A 24,609-nucleotide genomic window follows, 5' to 3' on the forward strand; every position below is an offset into this window, starting at 1 on the left:
TGCCAGTGTCCAGCCAGCCGCTGCAACAGGTGTTGGACCAGACTCTGTAGCAGGGGCTGGACCAGACACTGTAGCAGGAGCTGGATCAGACACTGCAGCCGGGGTTGGAACAAACACTGTAGCAGGTCCTGGCACAGACACTGCAGCAGTGGCTAGACATGACCCTGCAGCAGGGGCTGGACGGGTTACTGCAGCAGGGGCTGGACGGGACCCTGCAGCAGGGGCTGGACCGGACCCTGGTAGCAGAGGCTGGACCGGACCCTGGTAGCAGAGGCTGGACTGGACCCTGGTAGCAGAGGCTGGACCGGACACTGGTAGCAGAGGCTGGACCAGATACTGTAGCAGAGGCTCCACCAGACACAGCAGCAGAGGCTCCACCAGACACAGCAGCAGGAGCTGGATCAGACACAGCAGCAGGGGCTCGATCAGACACTGTTGCAGGGGCTGGACCAGAGCCTTTACCAGGGGCTGGACCAGACACTGTTGTGGGGGCTGATCAGACACTGCAGCAGGGGCTGGACCAGACACTGTAGTAGGTGCTGGATCAGACAGTGCAGCAGGGGCTGGAACAGACACTGCAGCAGGGGCTGGAACAGACACCGCAGTGGAGTTGGACCAGACCCCGCAGCGGGGGCTGGATTAGTCACTGGTAGCAGTGGCTAGACAAGACCCTGCAGCAGGGGCTGGACGGGTCACTGCAGCAGGGGCTGGACCGGACCCTGGTAGCAGAGGCTGGAACGGACCCTGGTAGCAGAGGCTGGACTGGACACTGTAGCAGAGGCTCTACCAGACACAGCAGCAGGGGCTGGATCAGACACTGTTGCAGGGGCTGGATCAGACACTGTTGCAGGAGCTGGACCAGAGCCTTTACCGGGGGCTGGACCACACACTGTAGCGGGAGCTGATCAGACACTGCAGCAGGGGCTGGACCAGACACTGTAGTAGGTGCTGGATCAGACACTGCAGCAGGTGCTGGATCAGACACTGCAGCAGGTGCTGGACCAGACCCTGCAGCAGGGGCTGGAACAGACACTCCAGCAGCGGGTGGACCAGATACCGCAGTGGAGTTGGACCAGACACCACAGCGGGGTTTGGACCAGACACCACAGCGGGGTTTGGACCAGACCCTGCAGCGGGGGCTGGACTAGACCCCGCAGCGGGGGCTGGATTAGTCACTGGTAGCAGGGGCTGGAGCAGAGACTGGCAGCAGTGGCTGGACCGGACACTGCAGCAGAGGCTGGACTGGACACTGTAGCAGAGGCTGGACCGGACACTGTAGCAGGAGCTGGATCAGACACTGCAGCCAGGGATGGATCAGACACTGCAGCCGGGGCTGGAACAAACACTGTATCAGGTCCTGGCACAGACACTGCAGCAGTGGCTAGACAAGACCCTACAGCAGGGGCTGGACGGGTCACTGCAGCAGCTGCTGGACCAGACCCTGCAGCAGGGGCTGGACTGGACTCTGGTAGCAGAGGCTGGACCGGACCCTGGTAGCAGAGGCTGGACCGGACCCTGGTAGCAGAGGCTGGACCGGACACTGGTAGCAGAGGCTGGACCAGACACTGGTAGCAGAGGCTGGACCAGACACTGGTAGCAGAGGCTGGACCAGACACTGTAGCAGAGGCTTTACCAGACACAGCAGCAGGGGCTGGATCAGACACAGCAGCAGGGGCTGGATCAAACACTGTTGCAGGGGCTCGATCAGACACTGTTGCAGGGGCTGGACCAGACACTGTAGCGGGGGCTGATCAGACATTGTAGCGGGGGCTGGACAATACACTGTAGCAGGGACTGGACCAGACATTGCAGTAGGCGCTGGATCAGACACTGCAGCAGGTGCTGGACCAGACCCTGCAGCAGGGGCTGGAACAGATACTGCAGCAGGGGGTGGACCAGACACCGCAGTGGGGCTGGACCAGACCCCGCAGCTGGGGCTGGATTAGTCACTGGTAGCAGGGGCGGGACCAGACACTGGCAGCAGTGGCTGGACCGGACACTGCGGCAGAGGCTGGACTGGACACTGCAGCAGAGGCTGGATCAAACACTAGCAGGAGCTGGACCAGACACTGTAGCAGGGGCTGGGTCAGACACTGCAGCAGGTGTTGGACCAGACACTGTAGCAGGGGCTGGGTCAGACACTGCAGCAGGTGTTGGACCAGACACTATAGTAGGTGCTGGATCAGACACTGCAGCAGGTGCTGGATCAGACACAGCAGCATGGGCAGGACCAGACACAACAGCAGGGGCTGAACCAGACACTGTAGCAGGGGCTGGATCAAACACTAGCAGGAGCTGGACCAGACACTGTAGCAGGGGCTGGGTCAGACACTGTAGCAGCTGCTGGACCAGACACTGTTGCAGGGGCTGGACCAGACACTGCTGTCTTTTGTGGACCAGACACTGTAGTAGGGGCTGGATCAGACACTGCAGCTGGGGCTGGAACAGACACTGCAGCAGGTGCTGGATCAGACACAGCAGCAGTGGCTGGTTCAGACACTGTTGCAGGGGTTGGGTTAGACACTGCAGCGGGGGCTGGACCAGACACTGTAGCAAGGGCTGGATCACAGACTGTAGCAGGGGCTGGACCAGACACTGCAGCAGGGACTGGTCAAGACCGTGCAGCAGGGGCTGGATCGGTCACTGCAGCAGGGGCTGGATTAAACACTGCAGCAGGGGCTGGAACGGACACTGCAGCAGGGGCTAGATCAGACACTGGTAGCAGAGGCTAGATCAGGCACTGCAGAGAGACTGTAGCAGGGGTGGACCACACACTGTAGCAGGGTGGAGCAGACAATGTAGCAGGTGCTGTTAGTTCATGCACAGCATGGAACAAGACTTCATTTTGTTCCTCTCCATCAAAATAATAACATTTTTAAAAACTAAATTATAAATTCGCCATCATCTCTTTATAACAGAATGCGTGATTAAATGTCCCCAGAGTATGTCATAAATCTTACGTCAGCATTCAAGAGATAACCATGTGTAGAAAGTTCATCTGTGTGAAACAGTCTGTTTTTTTGTTCTGCTCTAATAGAATGTAAAAATATTGAAGTACCCTTGTTGATTCTATCAGATTTCTGATCAGATCCACATATTTAATTTTGAGCATTTGAATAACATTTCCATTCAGAGTCTCAATCATTCTGATTAAAAACTGATTGTTGGGGTCCATGTAAACACAGCTCGTAAGTCATAAAGTTGGTCTGTGAAATTTCCTTAAGTCCATAAATACAATTGCATATTTCCGTATCTCTGAAATTTTGGGTTCTGGAACATGCAGGTGAGGACTAGTGAACCTCGTTTTTTACATCATGTTGTCATCTTTTAACAAGTAAAATGAGACAAACAGCTGATATTTGCAGGATCCCCGTGGCCACTAGAGGCTGCTGTTGCTTGTGTTTGATTTTTGGTAAAATTCGACCCCAGTACAGTGCAGAAAGAGAGTGTCTGCCTGTTTCTGCTGCATTTGGTCAATGATGCAAACAGTCATTATGGAGTGCTAACCCGTTGCTAGCTGTTAAACGGCTCTGTCTCACGCCAGTGACTGTCCACATCACAGTTTTAAGCCTTATCACTATGTGCAGAGGTCAGATGAAATGTTGTGTGCATCCTGTTTTGTAAGGCCTCAGTACGTCCGTTGTCTAATCCTCCTGGACTGAGTGGAAGCAAGAAAAAAAGAAAACATGCCTGGATTTTATAATCTCATAGTTGCATTTTTTTAACCAGAATCTTTGACGTCTTAAGGATGAAATGGGTCTTTTCCGTAGCTCCATATCTTCAGGTGTGCGTTTAAAATCTTGCAAAATGCATCAGCAGGTGAATCCGAGCTTCATGTGCTGAGATAGAAAACTGGCAAACTACAGCTTTAAGTTTGGTGTCGGCTCCTCTGGGTAGAGAAGTGTCATGCACTGGAATTAATTTTGGATGATCTGCTTCAGATGGGAGACTCAAGTCTAGTATATCAGATTGAGATGCTAAGCTTCCGTTATTGTGTTTTGACAAACAGGGATTTTGTCTTTGAAGTCACTCAGTCTCCAACTAGTCCTAACTTGTACCAAAACCTTAACAGTAGGAAAATAATTAAATATACGTAAGAGTACATGATCAGGAAGTGGTAGTCCACATTCCACAAGTCGGAAGATCACATTCTTGTGAACCAAAACAGAAGGTTGATCTCAAAGTCCAACGGTGAAAAAATGTCCAAAGGGTCTGTTATTATTGATAACGCTGTGGGATTAAAACTTGGATGTTTTGTTTTGTTAGGTAGGGTCTTTTTTCCCTTCTCTCAGTCACACTGGTTCTCTCTGTTGGTTACACTGGTTCACCCTCACTGCCAAGATGACAGATGACACTCTGATTGGTATATTTCATGTTATGCACAAAATATGCCTAGGATTAATCAAGAGAAATAATCTGACTGCTTTGCACAGTGCACCCCATTTTGTTATGTTGTGTGCAAATAGCAAATACGAGTTGGATACACACCAATTGGGCTTCTGCTGTGCACTACAGATCATCTTGATAGGGCTCATTATTATCATTCAGAGACAAGATCCAAACATACCACAGACTTCAGGAAGAGGTTGACCATAACCCACTGGTTCACCCTCACTGGGTCAGCAGATCCTCTCCTTTCACCCTCATTAACTACTCATCACTGTTGGCTGGAATCAACCCTCCTGTTTCTCCAGTGGGTTATGGTCAACCTCTTCCTGCAGTCTGTGGTATGTTTGGATCTTGTCTCTGAATGATAATAATGAGCCCTATCAAGATGATCTGTAGTGCACAGCAGAAGCCCAATTGGTGTGTATCCAACTCGTATTTGCTATTTGCACACAACATAACAAAATGGGGTGCACTGTGCAAAGCAGTCAGATTATTTCTCTTGATTAATCATAGGCATATTTTGTGCATAACATGAAATATACCAATCAGAGTGTCATCTGTCATCTTGGCACACACTAGAAAGATCACTAAACTAAGAGATTTTCTTGCAAATTAACAGATATGACACAACACGTCAGAGCATGCCATTGGACAGAGGCCACCAGTGTTCCCTGAGGTGAAGCAGTAAGATTAAATTTTGTATTAATCCATCAGTGTTTACTTTTCCTTTTTTTGTATGTTAAAGTAGGTCATATAAATGAAGAGTAACAAAAAAATTAAATCCAATAACTTTGTTTAATGACATTTTTAAATAATACATTTTATAATAACAATTTTAGGTAATTTTAAATATTATTACAACACTGAAAATCAAATACATGTTTATTGTTATATTATATTATAATATTATTACTTCCACCCACAAAGTTTGTTTGTCAGCTGGTAACCCACAATGTTTCATATATTGTTATGAAATTTTTATAGAGTATTCATATTCTGATAGGCGAGAACTGATTCAGTGTTCAAGGTCATAGGTCAAATGTTAAAATCAGACAAAATCTTAGAAAATTGGAAAATTCATATCCTTTAACTATATCAAAAAAGATCAAATTTATTTCCTATTTTAAAGCATTAAGTAGGATGGTATCCTTTATCGACTGATAAAGTCTGATCAGGTTTACAGATTTTGTAGCATTTAAATTTAACATTGAAAACTCCATTTCATGTATACTTTACATTGTATCATAATCAAACATGGCCCAATCACTCTCATATTTGAAAGTGATGTGCAGACTGGCACTCACTATCACCTGACAAATTTTGATCTGGACCTGATTCAAATTTTGTATTTTGTGGACATTTGAATTTAATGTTGCAAAGCCCATTTGGTGTACATTTTGCATTATATCTGAATCAAAGGTGCCTCAGTCACTGTAAATTGTAACAATGAGGTGCAAACTGGGACTCTCAGTGAATTGACTAAGTTTGTTCCGCATCTGATCCGTATTGTTGATTTAGTGGATATTTGATTTTAACACTAAAAAGCCCTTTTGATCTATAATTTGTATTATAATTTAGCTTATGTAAAGCCACTTATAACAGGATTTTGGCCTTGAAATTTTTTTCAAGGTAAAAATTTGTGGAATTGGAAAGTAGTATTGGTGAAGGTTTGCACTCTATGAGCACAGTGCTCTAGCACTATTTATTCATTCCTTCTCTGCCTGTCTGGGCCGTCATCTTTGGCCAAGTCCTCTAACTCTTCCTGGGTGATCATGGGGTGTTTTCAAGCCAGCTGGGAGATAAATATTCCTCCAGCACACGGGTGGGCAACTTGTTCCAGAAAGGGCCAAGAGGGAGCAGGTTTTCTTTGCAGCCATTGACTCCACCAGGTGATTTCATTGATTAACTGATTCCATCTGCTCAAAGTGATATTAATCAGTGAAATCACCTGGTGGTATCAGTGGCTGCAAAGAAACCCTGCACCCTCTTGGCCCTTTCTGGAACAAGTTGCCCACCCCTGTTCCAGCATGTCCTTGATATTCCCCAGGGCCTCCTCCCAGTTGGACATGCCTGTAAGATCTCCGTAGGGAGGCCACCATTGGGGCATCCTCACCAAATACCCAAAGGTCATGACCACAGTTGAGGATAGGTGAGCTGTCATGGTGGAGGGTTTGTCATAGTGGAGGGGTTTGTGGGATCCTGGGAGCTGTGTTGTACATAGGATTAGCTCCTGGTGGGGCCTCCTTTGGCCACCTGTTGGAGGAGACAGACAAAGGACTATTCAGAAAAGACCCTTCATGCCTCCTCCTGCAACCAGGCCTAGTGGAGGAGCTCGCAGGTGAGTGCCTGGTGTTTGGGTCTACAGCAGTGGGGCTCAGTTGGGTAACATGGTATCACGTCTATATGGACCCACCACCCACACGGAGAGAATAAAGGGTCCGGTACTGTATTGTACGGGCAATAAATATGAACTGATATCCATCCATCCATCCATCCATCTTCTACCGCTTAGTCCAATTAAGGGTTGCGGGGGGCTGGAGCCTATCCCAGCAGTCATAGGGTGCGAGGCGGGGTACACCCAGGACAGGATGCCAGCCTGTCGCAGGGCCACAAACAGACAAACAAACACAGACACACCCACACGCACACCTAAGGACAATTTAAAGATTCCAATCAACCTAACCCGCAAGTCTTTGGATGTGGGAGGAAAAAGAGAGCACCCGGAGGAAACCCACGCAAACACGGGGAGAACATGCAAACTCCACACAGAAAGACCACGGGAATTGAACCCACGACCTTCTCGCTGTGAGGCAACAGCGCTAACCACTAAGCCCATGAACTGATATTTATTTATTTATTTTTTATTTGTTTATAGTTACTGCTTATGGCCCATTTGCAGTACGTTTGTGGCCCACACTTTGGGAATCACTGTGATGACACAGTGTGACATATTGTTTTCTGAAAATAACCATTAATGCCTTTAGAATTTGCTTGGAAGATCATTCCTTCAATTATAGCGCCCACGAGTTAAAACATTACGATGTACGTTACATTTTCTATCACAGCCAAAAATGTTAATAAAAACCCAAGAAACTGAAAAACACAGAAAAAAATTGAAGCGTCTGTCCATTTGTTTATTTTTCTGCAGCTTGAAACACATCCTTTTTCTACTTTAATCCTTTTCTGAACACAGTCCTTCCACTTTGCTGTCTTTTGTGATGCAGTGAAGCCGTATGTACCGACAACACACCTTAATCGAGGATTTTACCTTCTTTTGTGTCACCCAGAGTGGCGCTTCATTTGCTGCGTCATGTTTTGGAGCATCACTCATTATTTCCCCCTGCTTCGTAGTCGCTTTAATAATTAAAGTAATGCACGGCCACATGCAACAGGAATCTGAGGAGAAGCTACAAAAATGATGTATGTACCTTTTCACTCCAATGAAATTAATGTGCCAGACGCTGTGATTACACAGCCGAGGAATGTCATTACAGCATCTGCATACTGTTACAATTTGTCTCGCGAGTGAACAGAGGTAAACACCGCTCATCTTTTCGCTTGTCAAACAACTCGGTGAACATTTGCAGCCATTGTTAAAAAAGTAGTCCCATTACAAATCTGGTCCAGAAAATATCTTCAGCCTTTCTTCATGCTCAAAGTTTGTTCTCAGCGGTCGGCTGGGACACAGAAAGGCTGCAGATGGTCCTCTTACTGATGCTGCTCAGCGAGCGACATCAAAGAAGTATTGCTTCAAATTGAGGTATCCATTTCTTTTACACAGGTGCAGAATGTTGTTGTTTTGAGCAATTTTCAGTCTTCAGTTGGAAAATAGTACTACACTCAACAAAAATATAAACACAACACTTTTGGTTTTGCTCCCATTTTGTATGAGATGAACTCAAAGATCTAAAACTTTTTCCACATACACAATATCACCATTTCCCTCAAATATTGTTCACAAACCAGTCAAAATCTGTGATAGTGAGCACTTCTCCTTTGCTGAGATAATCCATCCCACCTCACAGGTGTGCCATATCAAGATGCTGATTAGACACCATGATTAGTGCACAGGTGTGCCTTAGACTGCCCACAATAAAAGGCCACTCTGAAAGGTGCAGTTTTATCACACAGCACAATGCCACAGATGTCGCAAGATTTGACGGAGCGTGCAATTGGCATGCTGACAGCAGGAATGTCAACCAGAGCTGTTGCTCGTGTATTGAATGTTCATTTCTCTACCATAAGCCGTCTCCAAAGGCGTTTCAGAGAATTTGGCAGTACATCCAACCAGCCTCACAACCGCAGACCACGTGTAACCACACCAGCCCAGGACCTCCACATCCAGCATGTTCACCTCCAAGATCGTCTGAGACCAGCCACTCGGACAGCTGCTGAAACAATCAGTTGCATAACCAAAGAATTTCTGCACAAACTGTCAGAAACTGTCTCAGGGAAGCTCATCTGCATAACCGACTTGAGTGGGCAAATGCTCACATTCGCTGGTGTTTGGCATGTTGGAGAGGTGTTCTCTTCACGGATGAATCCCGGTTCACAATGTTCAGGGCAGATGGCAGACAGTGTGTGTGGCGTCGTGTGGGTGAGCGGTTTTCTGATGTCAGTGTTGTGGATCGAGTGGCCCATGGTGGCGGTGGGGTTATGGTATGGGCAGGTGTCTGTTATGGACGAAGAACACAGGTGCATTTTATTGATGGCATTGTGAATGCACAGAGATACCGTGACGAGATCCTGAGGCCCATTGTTGCGCCATCCATCCAAGAACATCACCTCATGTTGCAGCAGGCTAATGCACGGCCCCATGTTGCAAGGATCTGTACACAATTCTTGGAAGCTGAAAATGTCCCAGTTCTTGCATGGCCGGCATACTCACCGGACATGTCACCCATTGAGCATGTTTGGGATGCTCTGGACCGGCGTATACGACAGCGTGTACCAGTTCCTGCCAATATCCAGCAACTTCGCACAGCCATTGAAGAGGAGTGGACCAACATTCCACAGGCCACAATTGACAACCTGATCAACTCTATGCGAAGGAGATGTGTTGCACTGCATGAGGCAAATGGTGGTCACACCAGATACTGACTGGTATCCCCCCCAATAAAACAAAACTGCACCTTTCAGAGTGGCCTTTTATTGTGGGCAGTCTAAGGCACACCTGTGCACTAATCATGGTGTCTAATCAGCATCTTGATATGGCACACCTGTGAGGTGGGATGGATTATCTCAGCAAAGGAGAAGTGCTCACTATCACAGATTTAGACTGGTTTGTGAACAATATTTGAGGGAAATGGTGATATTGTGTATGTGGAACAAGTTTTAGATCTTTGAGTTCATCTCATACAAAATGGGAGCAAAACCAAAAGTGTTGCGTTTATATTTTTGTTGAGTGTATATATATATATATATATATATATATATATTGTACGTATATTGTATATACAACTTCACAATTCATCAATATTTTATTGTTAAATTTTTTGCATGGGTTATTAATACAGAATGTGATATCACACAAAAAGGACATGGCTGATAAATGAGATATATTCAGTGAATTTAGTCTCAGAAATATGTATTTCTTTCTTATACCCCATCACACTAGAGGCCAAATGCTGGTGTCGCCGACCAAACGGTCCGCCCTGCCTTCGCTGTGCACATGTCATTTTGGACCACAGCAGCGTCATTTCTGAGCATCACCAGCGATTCACTGATTATCACCTTGCTTAAAACTGCACTGCAGTCATCATCTGTCTCAGCGACAGATATATGAAGCTTTTGTACAACAAACATTTCAACATAAATTCAGCATTATTTCGTAATAAAAGACGGCGGACCGATCAGAGCACCACAGGTGCAGCTGCATTTCAGAGTGTCAGTAACGACTCACCGATTATCACCTTGTTTCTACTTAAAACAGCCTCATTTCTGCTTAAAACTGACTTTAGAAGAATTTAAGAGGTTTTTACCTTGTCATCTGATGGTTGATAATCACATTAATCCTTTTGATCGCTTTGAGTGTAGAGAGTCAAAGTCGAAGTGGAAATATATTGAATGGCAGGTGGCCAAGTGGTTAATGCACTTGGTTTCAGTTCAGAAGGTTCCTGGTTCAAATCCCACCCCTGCCACATTTCTCCATGTAATGTGGAGTTGCGTCAGGAAGGGCATCCGGTGTAAAACTTGTGCCAATTCTACATGCAGATCCACCTCAGGTTTGCTGTGGCGACCCCGAGTGCAAACAAAGGAGCAGCCGAAGGGACTTACAGTCGAAGTCTGACTGCATTCTGTGTTTCCACCACGTCGAACCCTTGGCCTCGGGCAAAAACAGGATGTTGTATGGTCTATCGGTCTGGAGCATGCAGGTCTCAAAAAGTGAATGACTGTGCAAGAAAGAAACTAGTGAGGGAAGCCACTTGTGAGGGAAGCCTCCAAGATATGCAAGATATACAGTTATATAATTACAGACCTTCTCTGGCTGTCATTGGGGAATTACATATTATTAACCAAACACTTATGGACATGACTGCATTACTGCAATAAGCCATGGCTGGTCAGAGACACTTAAGGACATTTGATTAAAAAAAAAAAGTATAATGCATTACTTTAAATCATGTTTTACCCATGCAGGCTCAAGACAAGTCTCATTTAACAATGTCAGTGTGTAATTTGTCAAAATTACAGTCAAGTATATGTACTGCTTTAACATGAGGGACAGAAGCAATTCTCAGTTTGTCCCTCCGACACGTCAGGACAAACAAAATGGAAGCAAGGACGGGTGTGTGCAAAGCCCCATCCATCCAGTACTGGCTGGACCACATGGCAAATCGAGATTAAAGGTGGATAAGCAGAGAGGACGGCAGGGAGGGAGTGTGGGGGCAGAGCAAATGAGATTGAGATAAAGAGACAGGGATCGGCCAAGTCAACCAGGATCTGGAGTTCAAGCTGCACTAATGACTGTTTAGCTGAAGTGTGACCACTGTCAGTATTATTTTCATCATACTACTGCTTAGCTGGTCAGCTTTAGCTCCAACGCTTGTCACTCATTTTGATGAGCTGTCTACTTTCAAATGGCACCCAGCCTGAGGCTGAGGTAAGCGGCTCCTGTAAACAGTCCACAGGCGCTGATAGAGCAGAGGCTGTATGGATCTCAAGCGCTACAACACAAACAAGCTGTCGATATCAAGAGGTCTAATTCATCCTTGCTGGAAATTTAATCTTGTGCTATTGTGATTAGCCTCAGTGGCCTTTTTCAGAAGTTAAAAAGCAACCATGAGCTAACAGGTCCACAAAAGAAACTGTAAACCATATATAGCATATGTGCTACTTGTATTGTGTAAATATACCTCAGTTTCACAGCATGAAGTAGAAATAAGTCCTATACAGGCCCTGAGGCCCGCTGGTGACATGATTACTGTAGTCCTAAGGCTCATTGGTCCTATGGATCATTGCAGTAGGGCCAGCAACCTGTAGGACCAATGACCCATAAGATTTTTGAGCCATCCCTGGTAACACTGCATATCTCTGGATTCTGTAGCATAAAGAGGTCCTGTATGGGATGCCAGTCTGATGAAGGTTACTTCCCCAGTAGCGCTGGGAATCGAGAACCAGCTCCAAATTTTTCAGTCCATCTGGATCATTTACCTCAAGGAGCTGTGAACTGTCAATGCCTGCATTTTTAGGGCCCGAGTAGGCAACGTCCTACGAGGACCCTATTGTAATTGCGCTGTTTATTATTATTATTATTATTATTATTATTATTATTCTCACTTTTGAAATCGAAATTTCGGCCTCTTCCCATGCTCAAAAACTCACCAAACTTTCCAAAGTCGTCCGGCCGGATCCGAAATTCGATATTTTGGGTCGCACATGGTCGCAGAAAAATTGCGAAATAGCGCCCCCTAGATAATTTTCAAAAACCCCTCCTCATTGGGCTTTTTTTATCGTAGCTTCACGAAATTCGGTACACATATTTACCATGCCAGGACGCACGAAAAAGTCTCTTACTGTCATGGTGAAATATCGACAGGAAGTCGTCCATTTTGATTTTAAGTTTCGATTTTGAGTAAATTTTTGCCATTTTTGGCCATTTCCACTACTTACATTTGAACGAACTCGTCCTAGGGGAAATCCCTAGGACAAGTTCGATTGTCTTCAAAATTGGTCAAAATCATCACAACACAATGGTGATCAAAAGTTATCAAAAGATTCTAATTAAGTCAAAAGGCGTGGCTGCTAGGGGTCGTCAAACTTTGGCGAGCTTTTCGGAGCACGCCATTTCACTTCGAACGGCTGTCACGCCCACATACTTCATCGTAGATCCTTCAAACTTGCTAAACATGATGAGGGCTCTGCCCTGAACGTCTACATATCTTAAGTTCCCACCTGCGCCATAGCGCCCCCCGGTGGTGGTGGGAAATGTCCTATTTTTACTTTAACAGGTCCTGATGTCACATGCTTAACCCAATCAACTTCATTCCACTTCTAAAACATGCAGAACAAATTGGTGAACGTAGGCGATGAACGCCGTGAAGTTACGTGTAACGGCGTCCGTGTGGCGGCGTGACGAATATTGCCCATTCGCCATGAAAATACGTTCTTCCTTTTGACGGCTTTAATTTTGTCACATCATCATGAAAATTGATACACAGGTCGAGCACGACAACCTCTTACAGTTCATAGGGGCATTGCCCATGGGCGGGGCAAAATGCCTCAATAGCGCCCCCTTGAAACTTCCAAAACCCCCTCCCCATAGGGGTTTTTTTGGAGTAGGGAGATGAAAATTGGTACACGTGTGACTTGCATAGACGTACAAAAAAGTCTCTTGCACCATGGGTCTACTCCAAACAGGAAGTCGGCCATTTTGAATTTTCTTCTCATTTTGGCGTGATTTTCACATGTTGTATTTGAACGAACTCCTCCTAGGGATTTTGTCCAGTGCACTTCAAATTTCTTCCACATCACCCACAGACGATACTGACCAAAAGTTATCGAAAGCTTCTCTTTATGTCGAAGGGTGTGGCCGCTATGGCGCCACCATTTTGACCCTTCTCCATGGAACATTATACTTAAACAGGTACTGATGTCACATACTTAACACCATCAACTTCCTTCCACTTCTAAAACATGCAGAAGAAGTTGGTGAACATAGGCGATGATCACCGTGAACTTATGAGTAACGGCTTCTGTGTGGTGGCGTACCGAATATTGCCCTTTCGCCATGAAATTACGTTCTTCTTTTTGACGGCTTTAATTTTGTCATATCATCATGAAAATTGATACACAGGTCAAGCATGACAACCTCCTACAATTCATAGGGGCCTCGCCCATGAGCGAGTCAAAGTGCCTCAATAGCGCCCCCTTGAAAATTTCAAAAACCCCTCCCCATAGGGGTTTTTTTGGAGTAGGGAGATGAAAATTGGTACACGTGTGACTTGCATAGACGTACAAAAAAGTCTCTTGCACCATGAGTCTACTCCAAACAGGAAGTCGGCCATTTTGAATTTTCTTCTCATTTTGAAATGATTTCCACATGTTGTATTTGAACCAACTCCTCCTAGGGATTTTGTCCATTGCACTTCAAATTTCTTTGACAGCATCCAAAGATGATACTGACCAAAAATTATCGAAAGCTTTTCTCTATGTTGAAGGGTGTGGCCGCTATGGTGCCGCCATTTTGACCCTTTGCCATGGAACATCAAGTCATGATAACTCCTTCATGCTTTGCCTGATTGACTTGAAACTTCACATGAATGATGACGGTTGGCCCCTGAACACACCCAGCCCCTCTGTTTGTACACTGAGCGCCCCCTAGTGGATGACAATCAACATGTCATAACTCCTTGATGCATTGTGTGATTTGTTTAAAATTTTAACTGTGTGATGAGTGGTTGCCCCTGCGTGCACATGCCCACATGTGCTCACAAGGGCACCCAGTGGCCTGGGTAGGCGGTTGCGCGGAACGAGGGCCCGTATATGACTGCTTGCAGTCCTAGTTTATGTTGCTTTTGCTGTGTGTTCTGGAGTATAGAAAGTCACATTTTTTTTACTAGTTTGACAGACCCTGAGACTTATACTGCAGTGAGACTTATACACCGAAAAATCACATATGTGTTATGGATAGTAATAATTATAATGCCTTTAAAGACAGGACTTTCCCAGCAATCAAAACACTAAACAAAATGAATCTAATAATGAAAAAAAAAATGCCAATAATAAAATCACAGTTCAACAATGCACAAAAATCCCAAATTCGAGAGCTGGTATTACAGAAAAAGGTGCAATTTAAACTCCAGTGTGACATATACTGTAAATGCATTTTTCCTCTTCGACTACAATTTGTACTCCAGAAAATTAACCAATAAAGTTAACCATAAATTGAGCACTTCATGCCCATTAAGTGCATGTTTTAATTACAAGATGTTTTTTTGGAATTATTGTGTACACAAATTGGCATGGACGGACTAATCTAATGCTCAGCCACATCTACATTTTTGCTGTTACCAGTGCAGGAAAAAAAGTTAATGTGTCGCTGATCTGGAGGCTTGAAAGTTTTATAAAGTGAAGCAGAAGAAAGACTGGTGTTGTTCTTGGAGTGTTTGGAGGCAAAGACAAGAGACAGAGATGTGTTCAGCCAGCTCGCTGTGACAGGGGCCGATGAGCCACATTTTGTGCAGCTGGGTGCTTCACCGTCCCCAGCGAGCTGGGGCATCAGAGACACGGTGCCATCAGCCCCGGGGAAATCACTATCTCCAAATAAATGAAGTGTGAACACAGGCTGCCATGCAAACAAAACCCCACCTGATATCTTCCGTACCTGAAGTGCAGTTCTAAATGTCACTTCATTTCGAGGAAGGAGGTGGGGAGGTAACAGATGTCACTAAGCCACAGGTGTTGTCATTTGGTGAATCGAATGGAGCATCATTCCATAATGCTTGTCCATGAATTTGTATGAGGGGAGCTTTTTGATGGAAAGTACAACAGGAAATTCACAAGAAAAATTAACAGCCAAAATGGTTGGCTGTGTTTGCCAAATCTGAGGGACACCTGTTTGTGATTGCACATATTGTCCAATGTAAAGATGAAAGTCTGATATGCCAAGCAGTAAACCATCGACAAAATAGAAATACAGCATTTCAGACCTCCTGCTGGGAATGCTGAATGTCTTTCTTTTGCTGAAAGGAGTTGATTGGGTCAGCTGATTAGTACAATCTCCATCTGGAGGCTTTCTGGACACATTAAACTGGAAGGAGACTGTAAAGTAGTTCCTGAACACATTGGAGGGATTATATCCTGTCTGCCTTGGGAACACTTTGAGATCATCCAAGAGGAGCTGGTGGGCGTTGCTGGGGAGAGGGAATTCTTGTGACCATGTGGTGATCTGTTATATTTTTCTAAATATGATCCATGCCACTGAGGGGACACAGGCATAAGTGTAGAATGATAACTTTGGGGACTTAAGGATGAGAGAGAGGTCTGCCTTGGGATCCAAAGCAGTCCCATCAAAGCAGTCCTATGAGGTGGTGGATGTGACAATGCCCAGCAGCTTATTATCCCAAAATGCACCAGAACCACTTATCCAACTGCCTCCACAACTAATCCCTGGTTTAGTGGTGTAAAGTAGATTAATTAATTAATTTATTCACGTCATTTATTCAGGCATCTAGATAAATTTGTTGTAAGCAGTGGTGGGCACAGTTTCGCTAGTCCGCTAACCAGCAAACCTAACTTTATTGTTAGCTGATTAGCTTTTCAACTAACTTTGAAAACCATCAGCGGACCAATTATCTTCCGATAACTTTTAGACTGCTAAGATATTTTTGTGGGCATAGTGAATAAAGCTTAACAGTTAAAACATTTGTAAAGCCTGAAATCATACATTTTAGTGCCAGCCTCCTCTATGTTTTGTAGAAGACAAACAACTATGAGAGCTGGAGTTCAATCTTCTGTCAGCAGAGGAGAGCTGACAACCAGAGAGAAAGGAAGAGAGGAGAAAAAAAAATATTTTCACAGCCAGACATATCACAGGAGTCATGCACAGCAAGATATTTTTGATTATGGTTAAAATTTTAAACAAACTAATTCCAGACAAGTTATTGAAATTAATGTCACCTCTGTCATTTTACAAAGTGAAAGTAACAGCTATATGTTTTAGTTTTGAAGTAATGCACTCATTTTAAAGGTTTTAGTGTTTACAGACACACACATCAAAAGGCATTATGGGAAAATTAGTTTCCTGTCATCAGTGGTTGGTCAGAATATGTAAAAACCAACAGACAAGTTACTGTAATGTGTGTGTTGGTTTTTACAAATAAATCTGTATTTATAAATATGTATTTTTTTTCATTTGTAAAAAAATGGCAATTTGAAAACTGAAAATTCTGTTTAAGTGATTTAGCACTTAAAGCCATGAGCACTGCCATCCAGTAGATGTCAGTGTTCATGGGTGGCCACATATTCGCTATAATGTTCTATTTGGTTATGTGTCCTGTCCAACTAACGTCACGATCAGTCAGTCAGAAACTCTGTAAATAATGGATAGTTTAGACATAATGGATGTTTCTGTTCATTTAAAATATATTATACACATAAAAAAAATGATGCATAAATTAGATTTTTGTGATGTGCTTTGGAGAAACTTATGTTGTGACTGGGTTTTATGTAAAAAAAAAAAATAAATTGAACTGAATTGTCTCGATCAGCACTGGCAGAAAAACAGATGGAGGCTGTTGATGGCAAAATATTTTAGTAAGCGTACCAGATAGGGCTGCAGCTATCGATTACTTTTGGAGTCAATTATTTTAACAATTATTTTATCGATTAATCAAGTAATTGGATAAAAAGTACTTTTGTAGTACTTTCAGTAGTGGCAGGGCTGTCCCTAAGCAATGGCACAATGTTGCTGTGTGATCATGTAGATTTTTAAGTTTAGGATGTTCCCCCTCTCTCTGTTTTCCCGGGAAATTATTTATTTTTTCACATTGTTAAAAGTTTTGTAGCTTTGTCAAACCATAAGCTCAGGTGGTCTGTGAAATCTTCAGTCTGCAGACAGGACATTTTTGTTTCTCTTATTGCACATTTCATTTGCACTTTTTTATTACTGTGATTTATTCAGTGTTTAGTGTATATTTATACATACCGTACAGAGTGGAGCTCAAAACAAAGTAAAATTCTTTGTGTTCTGTGGATACTTGGCGAATAACAAAGCCTTTGAAAAAAAGCAGTGTTTCCAAAACAGCTGCACTGATAAATTAACTGTACAGCCTGTTGATTAAAAACATTTATCAAATCTGAATATAGGCATTTTTTTCTCAAATAGTTAAACATGATTAATTTAAAGTGTGAGTCCTGTGGGGATGAGCGGCCAGTGGAGTTTTTTTTTTTTTTTTTTTTTTAAATACACAAACACACTGCTTCACTTTAAATGTGCAATAAGTCCATTTCAGAGGATCAGTGTGGACCCTTTCGCTTAAAAGGCTTTATTTTACTCATTTTGTGGATTTGTAAACATGTAGCATTGCCTGCTACATCGATTAGCACTTACATTAGTTATGCGCTTGTTCTATTGGCTTCTTCTCTGTTTTTTGTGGGATTGTTACAGCACCACATACAGGCCTGGTGTATGTACTACAGCTTTAAACAAAGCCTTGAGGCAAAGAACATTTTTTTGTAATGAAAATATTTGAGTTACTTGATTAATTGTTTCAGCCCTAGTGCCAGAAACATCTTTTGTCTTGGTTTTGTGTATAGTCCATTCAAGAGCTAAACTATGTCTGCAAGAGTGCATTAGTCAGCCTAGGTTTTTTTTTTTTTTTTGAACGAATGGCCTCAAAAGTGAATAAACCCATTAATGGGCAACTTTTTTTGTTTTGTCATCTGTAATGATCAACATTTTTTGTTAAAGAATTTCTGCTTCTACCTTCTCAAATGTGAGAATTTGCTATTTTTCTCTTTTTTGTCAGTCTAAAGTGGTTATTTTTAAATTTGAGACATTTACAGTCTGGGAAACTGTTACCAGCATTTTGTTTCTTTGTTTTCTCACACTTCATCAGCATGTACAACTTTTGCATTTGTACCTTTGTAGCTAAAAAAAAACATGCGATTTTGCAAATTGTTGTTTTAACGTCTCCAGAGTTTGCTGCAGTACGTTGAGGCTTTTCTTTAAAAAAAAATACTGGCGTCATGAAAAATCTAACATTTTCCTTGCACTAGTTTCATCATAATGAGTGTTACTTGTGATGTATTCGTCAGACTAGGTGTTATTATAATTGACATGGTAGCATTTTCGTATCATCTCTTGCCTGCAGCATAAGCACTAACAACTGTACATAAAAGCGGACTGGTTGCTTCTACCTTTGAGTTAGGACTTGTTAATGACAAAGTAAGTCCCACGTGGGTGTTCTTTTTTCTGAAAAGGGGCTCATTAGACCCAACAGTCAGACAGTGGATACAAGTGTTCTGAGTGATTCTAGTTCTAGTTAAAGTACAAGAACTCCAACATGGAAGAACACCAAGTGAGCTGTGGTGCATTTTATTCTAGTAGTCAGAAACCCTTTTTAAAAAAGAGACTGATGTTAGATCCACAAATGCTGTGTAGTCTCTGCACTAATTGACATGGAGTAAATTCAGCTGATTTAAACTAAAATATGCTGTTGAGATTTTCATTGCAAATGCAGGAACAGGGTAGTTGCACATCTTCTATTTCCAGCAGCTGCTCTGGGACCACTGTACTTTGTCGAGTGTAGACCTGTTGCATATTTTATCTTCAGCATCCTACTTGAGCGGGTAATAAGTCTGAATTTTCTGTACAAGAACAAGACAGATGAACTATGCAGATTTAACTGTAGAGAAATCAAATATTTATGTTTGTCTCGTTTCTCTCTGTGGTTGGTGTGTAGCAGATGCTCAGAATAGTAGTCTCAATAATCTTCTATAATCTTCTCCAAAATGCATGCTCTTAAATGGCTGATTTCTACTGGAAGCATCATTTTTATTTGCTCTTTTCTGAAGTCTTTGTTTTTTGTGCTTTTTTCTATGACTTTCTTAAATTTTTGACTTAAAACAGATGTACTGTATGTATTTTTCTATGTGGCATTAAAAAAGAAAAACTGTGATTAACTAGAAGGAAAACAATATTTTTAATGATGTGATGATGTAATTTATGATGTGAATTAATTTATAGGAAGAATGTTGACATGAAATACAGAGCTCTGTATGTCAAAACAATGAGACAGACCATTACACCGATGAACAGTTTAACCTGCCAAAACACTCACTAATTCATTTACCTCATTTACAAGTCAACTTCAATCTGTTTGTCTAACACATTTATTTCTCTTATTGCACATTTTATTTTACTTGCACATTTCATTTGCACATTTTTTTTTACTGTGAAATATTCAGTGATTAATTGTATATTTATACATGCCGTACACAGAGAGTGCAGCTCAAACCGAAGTCAAATTTCTTGCATTCTTGTGGATACTAGGAAAATAAAGACTATTCTGTTTCTGACTGTGATTCTGATTCTGAAATAGAACAACAGCAATGATAAAAAGAAAAAAAAACATCTGAGAAACAGAAATACATGACCATTGGTATGTTTTACCAGCTTGGTTCGCATTGCCGGTAGTAAGTCAAACCTGTTTCCAGTGCACGTTGGCCTCTGCCAGGGCTGCCCTTTGTCACCGGTTCTGTTCATTATTTTTATGGACAGAATTTCTAGGCGCAGCCAGGGTATAGAGGGGGTCTCGTTTGGGAACCACAGAATCTCGTCTCTGCTGTTTGCGGACGATGTGGTTCTGTTGGCTTCGTCAAATCAGGACCTTCAGCGTGCACTGGGGCAGTTTGCAGCCGAGTGTGAAGCGTCCGGGATGAAAATCAGCACCTCCAAATCCGAGGCCATGGTTCTCGACCGGAAAAAGGTGCTTTGCCCTCTTCAGGTCGGTGGATTGTCCTTGCCTCAAGTGGAGGAGTTTAAGTATCTCGGGGTCTTGTTCATGAGTGAGGGACGGATGGAGCGTGAGATCGATAGACGGATCGGTGCAGCATCTGCAGTGATGCGGTCGCTGTATCGGACCGTCGTGGTGAAGAGAGAGCTGAGTAAGGGGGCAAAGCTCTCGATTTACCGATCGATCTCCGTTCCGATCCTCACCTATGGTCACGAGATTTGGCTCATGACCGAAAGAACGAGATCGCGAGTACAAGCGGCCGAGATGAGTTTCCTCCACAGGGTGGCTGGGCGCTCCCTTAGAGATAGGGCGAGGAGCTCGTTCACTTGGGAGGAGGTCGAAGTCGAGCCGCTCCTCCTCCACATCGAAAGGAGTCAGTTGAGGTGGCTTGGGCATCTTTTCTGGATGGCCCCTGGACGCCTCGCTGGAGAGGTGTTCCGGGCACATCCCATTGGGAGGAGGCCCCAGGGAAGACCCAGGACACGCTGGAAGGACTACATCTCTCGGCTGGCTTGGGAACACCTTGGGGTTCCCCCGGAGGAGCTAGGAGAGGTGTGTGTAGAACGGGAGGTCTGGGCGGCTTTGCTTGAGCTGCTGCCCCCGCGACCCAACTCCGGATAAAGTGGAAGAAAATGTATGGATGACTTAAAGTTAGCAGAACTAAATTTAGTGTAAGTTAATTTGTCCAATAATGGATTTCAAAGTTTACATAAGAAGCTACTCCACTAATGGAAAAAAAAAGTTATCTTCATTCATTAGCTGTTAACTGATTAGCTGAACTATGCCCAGCGCTGGTAATTGCTCAGCCATGCAAGCTTCACTCAGTAGTTCCTGTACCACTAAAGAGAATAGTACCTACCTCAATGTCATCTTGTTCTTCTTTTTGTTGTTCCCTTTCAGATCACCTGGCTCCTTCTCACTCTTCCCTCTCAATCTTCTTCTGTCGTACAGTTTTATGCAAAAGTTTGGGCACCACTGATAATTTTCATGATTTTCCTTTATAAAACATTGGTTGTCTGGATCAGAAATGTCAGTTAAATATATCATATAGCAGATGAAGACACTGATATTTGAGAAGTGAAATGAAGTTTCTACTGTTTACAGAAAGTGTGCAATAATTATTTAAAAAATAGGCAGGTGCATAAATTTGGGCACCCTTGTCATTTTATTGATTTGAATACCTTTAGCACGAATTATTGGAACACAAAATTGGTTTGGTAAGCTCATTGACCCTTGACCTCCTTACACAGGTGAATCCAATCATGAGAAAGGGTATTTACGAGGGTAAGGTGGCCATTTGCAAATGTTTCCCTTCTTTGCACTTCTTCTAATGAGTGGCAAAATGGGAGCCTCTAAACTCCTCTCAAATGACCTGAAAAGATCGTTCAACATCATGATTTAGGGGAAGGATACAAAAAGCCATCTCAGAGATTTCAGCTGTCAGTTTCCACTGTGAGGAACATAGGGAGGAAAGAAGAAAAATCTCATAAACTGAAGCGAAGGATGGTGAGAACAGTCATAGTCAGTCCACAGACCTGCTCCAAAGACCTAGAACATGATCTTGCTGCAGATAGTGTCTCTGTGCATCATTCAACTATACAGTGCACTTTGCACAAAGAGATGCTGGATGAGAGTAATGCAGAGGAAGCCTTTTCTGCATACATACCACAAACAGAGTTGCTTGAGGTATGCTAAAGCACATTTGGACAAGCCAGCTTCATTTTGGAGTAAGGTGCTGTGGACTGATGAAACTGAATGAAATGAAATTGAGTTATTTGGACATAACAAGGGGTGGTATGCATGGCTGAAAAAGAACACAGCATTACAAAAAAAAAATGTTTGAGGTGGTTTCATTATGCTGTGTGGCTGTGTGGCCAGTGCAGGTACTGGGAATCTTGTTAAAGTTGAGGGTCACATGGATTCCAGTCAATATCAGCAGATTCTTGAGAACAATGTACATGAATCAGTGACAGAGCTGAAGTTGCGCCGGGGCTGGATCTTTCAAAATCGACTAAGGCATTCACGCAGCTAAACAAGTACAACATTCTGGAATGGCCATCTCAGTGCCCAGACCTGAATATTATTGAAAATGTGTGATTTTAAATACCTTGAGCCAGAATACAGACTCTAATTGGAAGCTATAGGAAGTGTTTAGAGGCTATTTATAGAAAAGGAGGATCTACTAAATATTGATGTATTTTTTCTGTCGGGGTGCCCAAATTTATGCAGTTGCCTAATTTTGTTTAAAGAATTATTGCACACTTTCTGTAAATCCTATAAACTTCATTTCACTTCTCAAATATCACTGTTTGTCTGCTATATGATATATTTACCTGAAATTGCTGATCCAAACAACCAAGGATTTAGTCCAGGTGTTTGTCATAAAATACTCCAAACAACAGACACAGCCCTCCACAACTGCTAGCAGCTGCATCAGGTGGAGAGTGAGAGGCGGAGATGCTCAGGTCCAACTGTTGTCAGTCAAATTGACCACGCCCCCAATTATACATAAAATTATGGCTTAAATTATGTTAACCTAAGAAGTTAGAAAAAAAAATGCACCTCCTCCACAGTTATCATGGAGGAGGCAACTTTAGAGACCAAAACTTTTTTTTTTTTACCAGGCTGTGAACATGCCTGTTTCTGCTCTAAAGTTAGACATTTTAACATGGAGTTGAATGGGAAAGTTGCTCACTTTTGAAGCTAGCCTCAAGTGGACAGTCAAGGAACTACAACTCTTTCTTCTGATAGGCTTCATCTGAAGCCATCAAAGCTTCCTGCTTTCTCTAAACATCCCCAGACCATCTCAGTCCCACCTCGCTCACTCTGTTCTCCTCTTAAGTCAGAACCATAAAAAGCCCAAAGGGCAGGTATATTGGAGCTGAAATGGCAGCACTCTTCAGCGTGAAAGGAAGAATCATACTCGTCCTGAATACTTGAAAAGGTCCCAGCAATGTAACAGTGCCTAATAAAATGTGTATATAAATATACACAGGGCACCGGGTTGGGTCTCAGTAGGAGGAAAAGAGCGCATCATTTAGATTTACTATATTACCTCAGATAAGTAATGTCATGTCTATATTGATGTTCTTATGACCTCATTTAAACACTGAGCCATTTGTAATGGGAGCTGGGTAATTAAGTAAAAAAAAAAAACATGTATATATAAGCAGTCTGTAGCAGGATCATTTCTATTGCACACGCAGCGAGGATTTCACTGATTCAGCTAAATGAAAACAGCTTTCTGTCACAGTGCTGATGCCGTGTTCCTGCACTTTATCATAACTGATAACTCATGTTTTTTTTTTGTTTTTTTTTTGCTCCAGCAGGATGGGATTCCTGAGAGCTTGAGGATAAAGGGTGAGTTTCCAATTCTCTTCCTTCATCTGTCCTTCCCCTTGTGCTCATTAATATGAAATGGAAAACCATGCCTTAACTTATGGCTGTTTGATTTCAAGTTGTTATCTGATGGAGCAGCGGAGCGTGGGTGAAGCACAATTGCTGCTGGAGCTTTTGGACTTATCATGCTTTAAAGAATGGATTTTGTTTTCTGTCAGTTTAAAACTAAATACCAGATGCAAAGTGCATGTTTGAGGAAATCCCGTGTGAATGGTCCTCTGTGCATTCTGTCTGGTGTGCATGGTTTGAGATTAAACTGCAGTTGATATTTAAGGTTAGAACTGAACACACCCATCAGCCAATATACAAATAATAAATATTTATGAGTTCAATGGTACAAATATTTGCCTCGTTGAATGGAACATTCCATCTTCCATCTTTCACAGAATTAAATATTTGTTCCATTGAAAGAATGTAAAAACATTCATTATTTGTTTTATATAATTGCTAAAATAGATCCTTGCCATTTCATATTACAACCCCAATTCCAATTAAGTTGGGATGTTGTGTAAAATATCAATAAAAACAAAATACAATGATTTGCAAATCCTCTTCAACTTATATTCAATTGAATACACCACAAAGACAAGATATTTAATGTTCAAACTAATAAACTTTATTGTTTTTGTGCAAATATTTGCTCATTTTCAAATGGATGCCTGCAGCATGTTTCAAAAAAGCTGGGACAGTGGTATGTTTACCACTGTGTTACATCACCTTTCCTTCTAACAACACTGAATAAGTGTTTGTGAACTGAGGACACTAATTGTTGAAGCTTTGTAGGTGGAATTCTTTCCCATTCTTGCTTGATGTATGACTTCAGTTGTTCAACAGTCCAGGGTCTCTGTTGTCGTATTTTGCG

At 42.9% G+C, this 24,609-nt stretch overlaps 1 protein-coding gene across 6 annotated transcripts in view; it reads left to right on the forward strand.

The window, feature by feature from the left end:
* fstl5 (follistatin-like 5) overlaps positions 1-24,609 on the forward strand; it is a 661,980-nt gene that overhangs the window by 133,220 nt on the left and 504,151 nt on the right. For 4 of the 6 annotated variants that reach the window (XM_034182069.1, XM_034182072.1, XM_034182071.1 and 1 more), the window contains exon 3: positions 23,675-23,708. In XM_034182069.1, the coding sequence (XP_034037960.1) occupies positions 23,675-23,708 (34 nt within the window). The remainder of the gene's footprint in view (positions 1-23,674; positions 23,709-24,609) is intronic. The other 2 variants (XM_034182073.1, XM_034182070.1) reach the window with 1 other exon arrangement.

This window comes from Thalassophryne amazonica, chromosome 11 (assembly GCF_902500255.1).
Source record: "Thalassophryne amazonica chromosome 11, fThaAma1.1, whole genome shotgun sequence".
In the NCBI taxonomy this organism is placed as follows: domain Eukaryota; kingdom Metazoa; phylum Chordata; class Actinopteri; order Batrachoidiformes; family Batrachoididae; genus Thalassophryne; species Thalassophryne amazonica.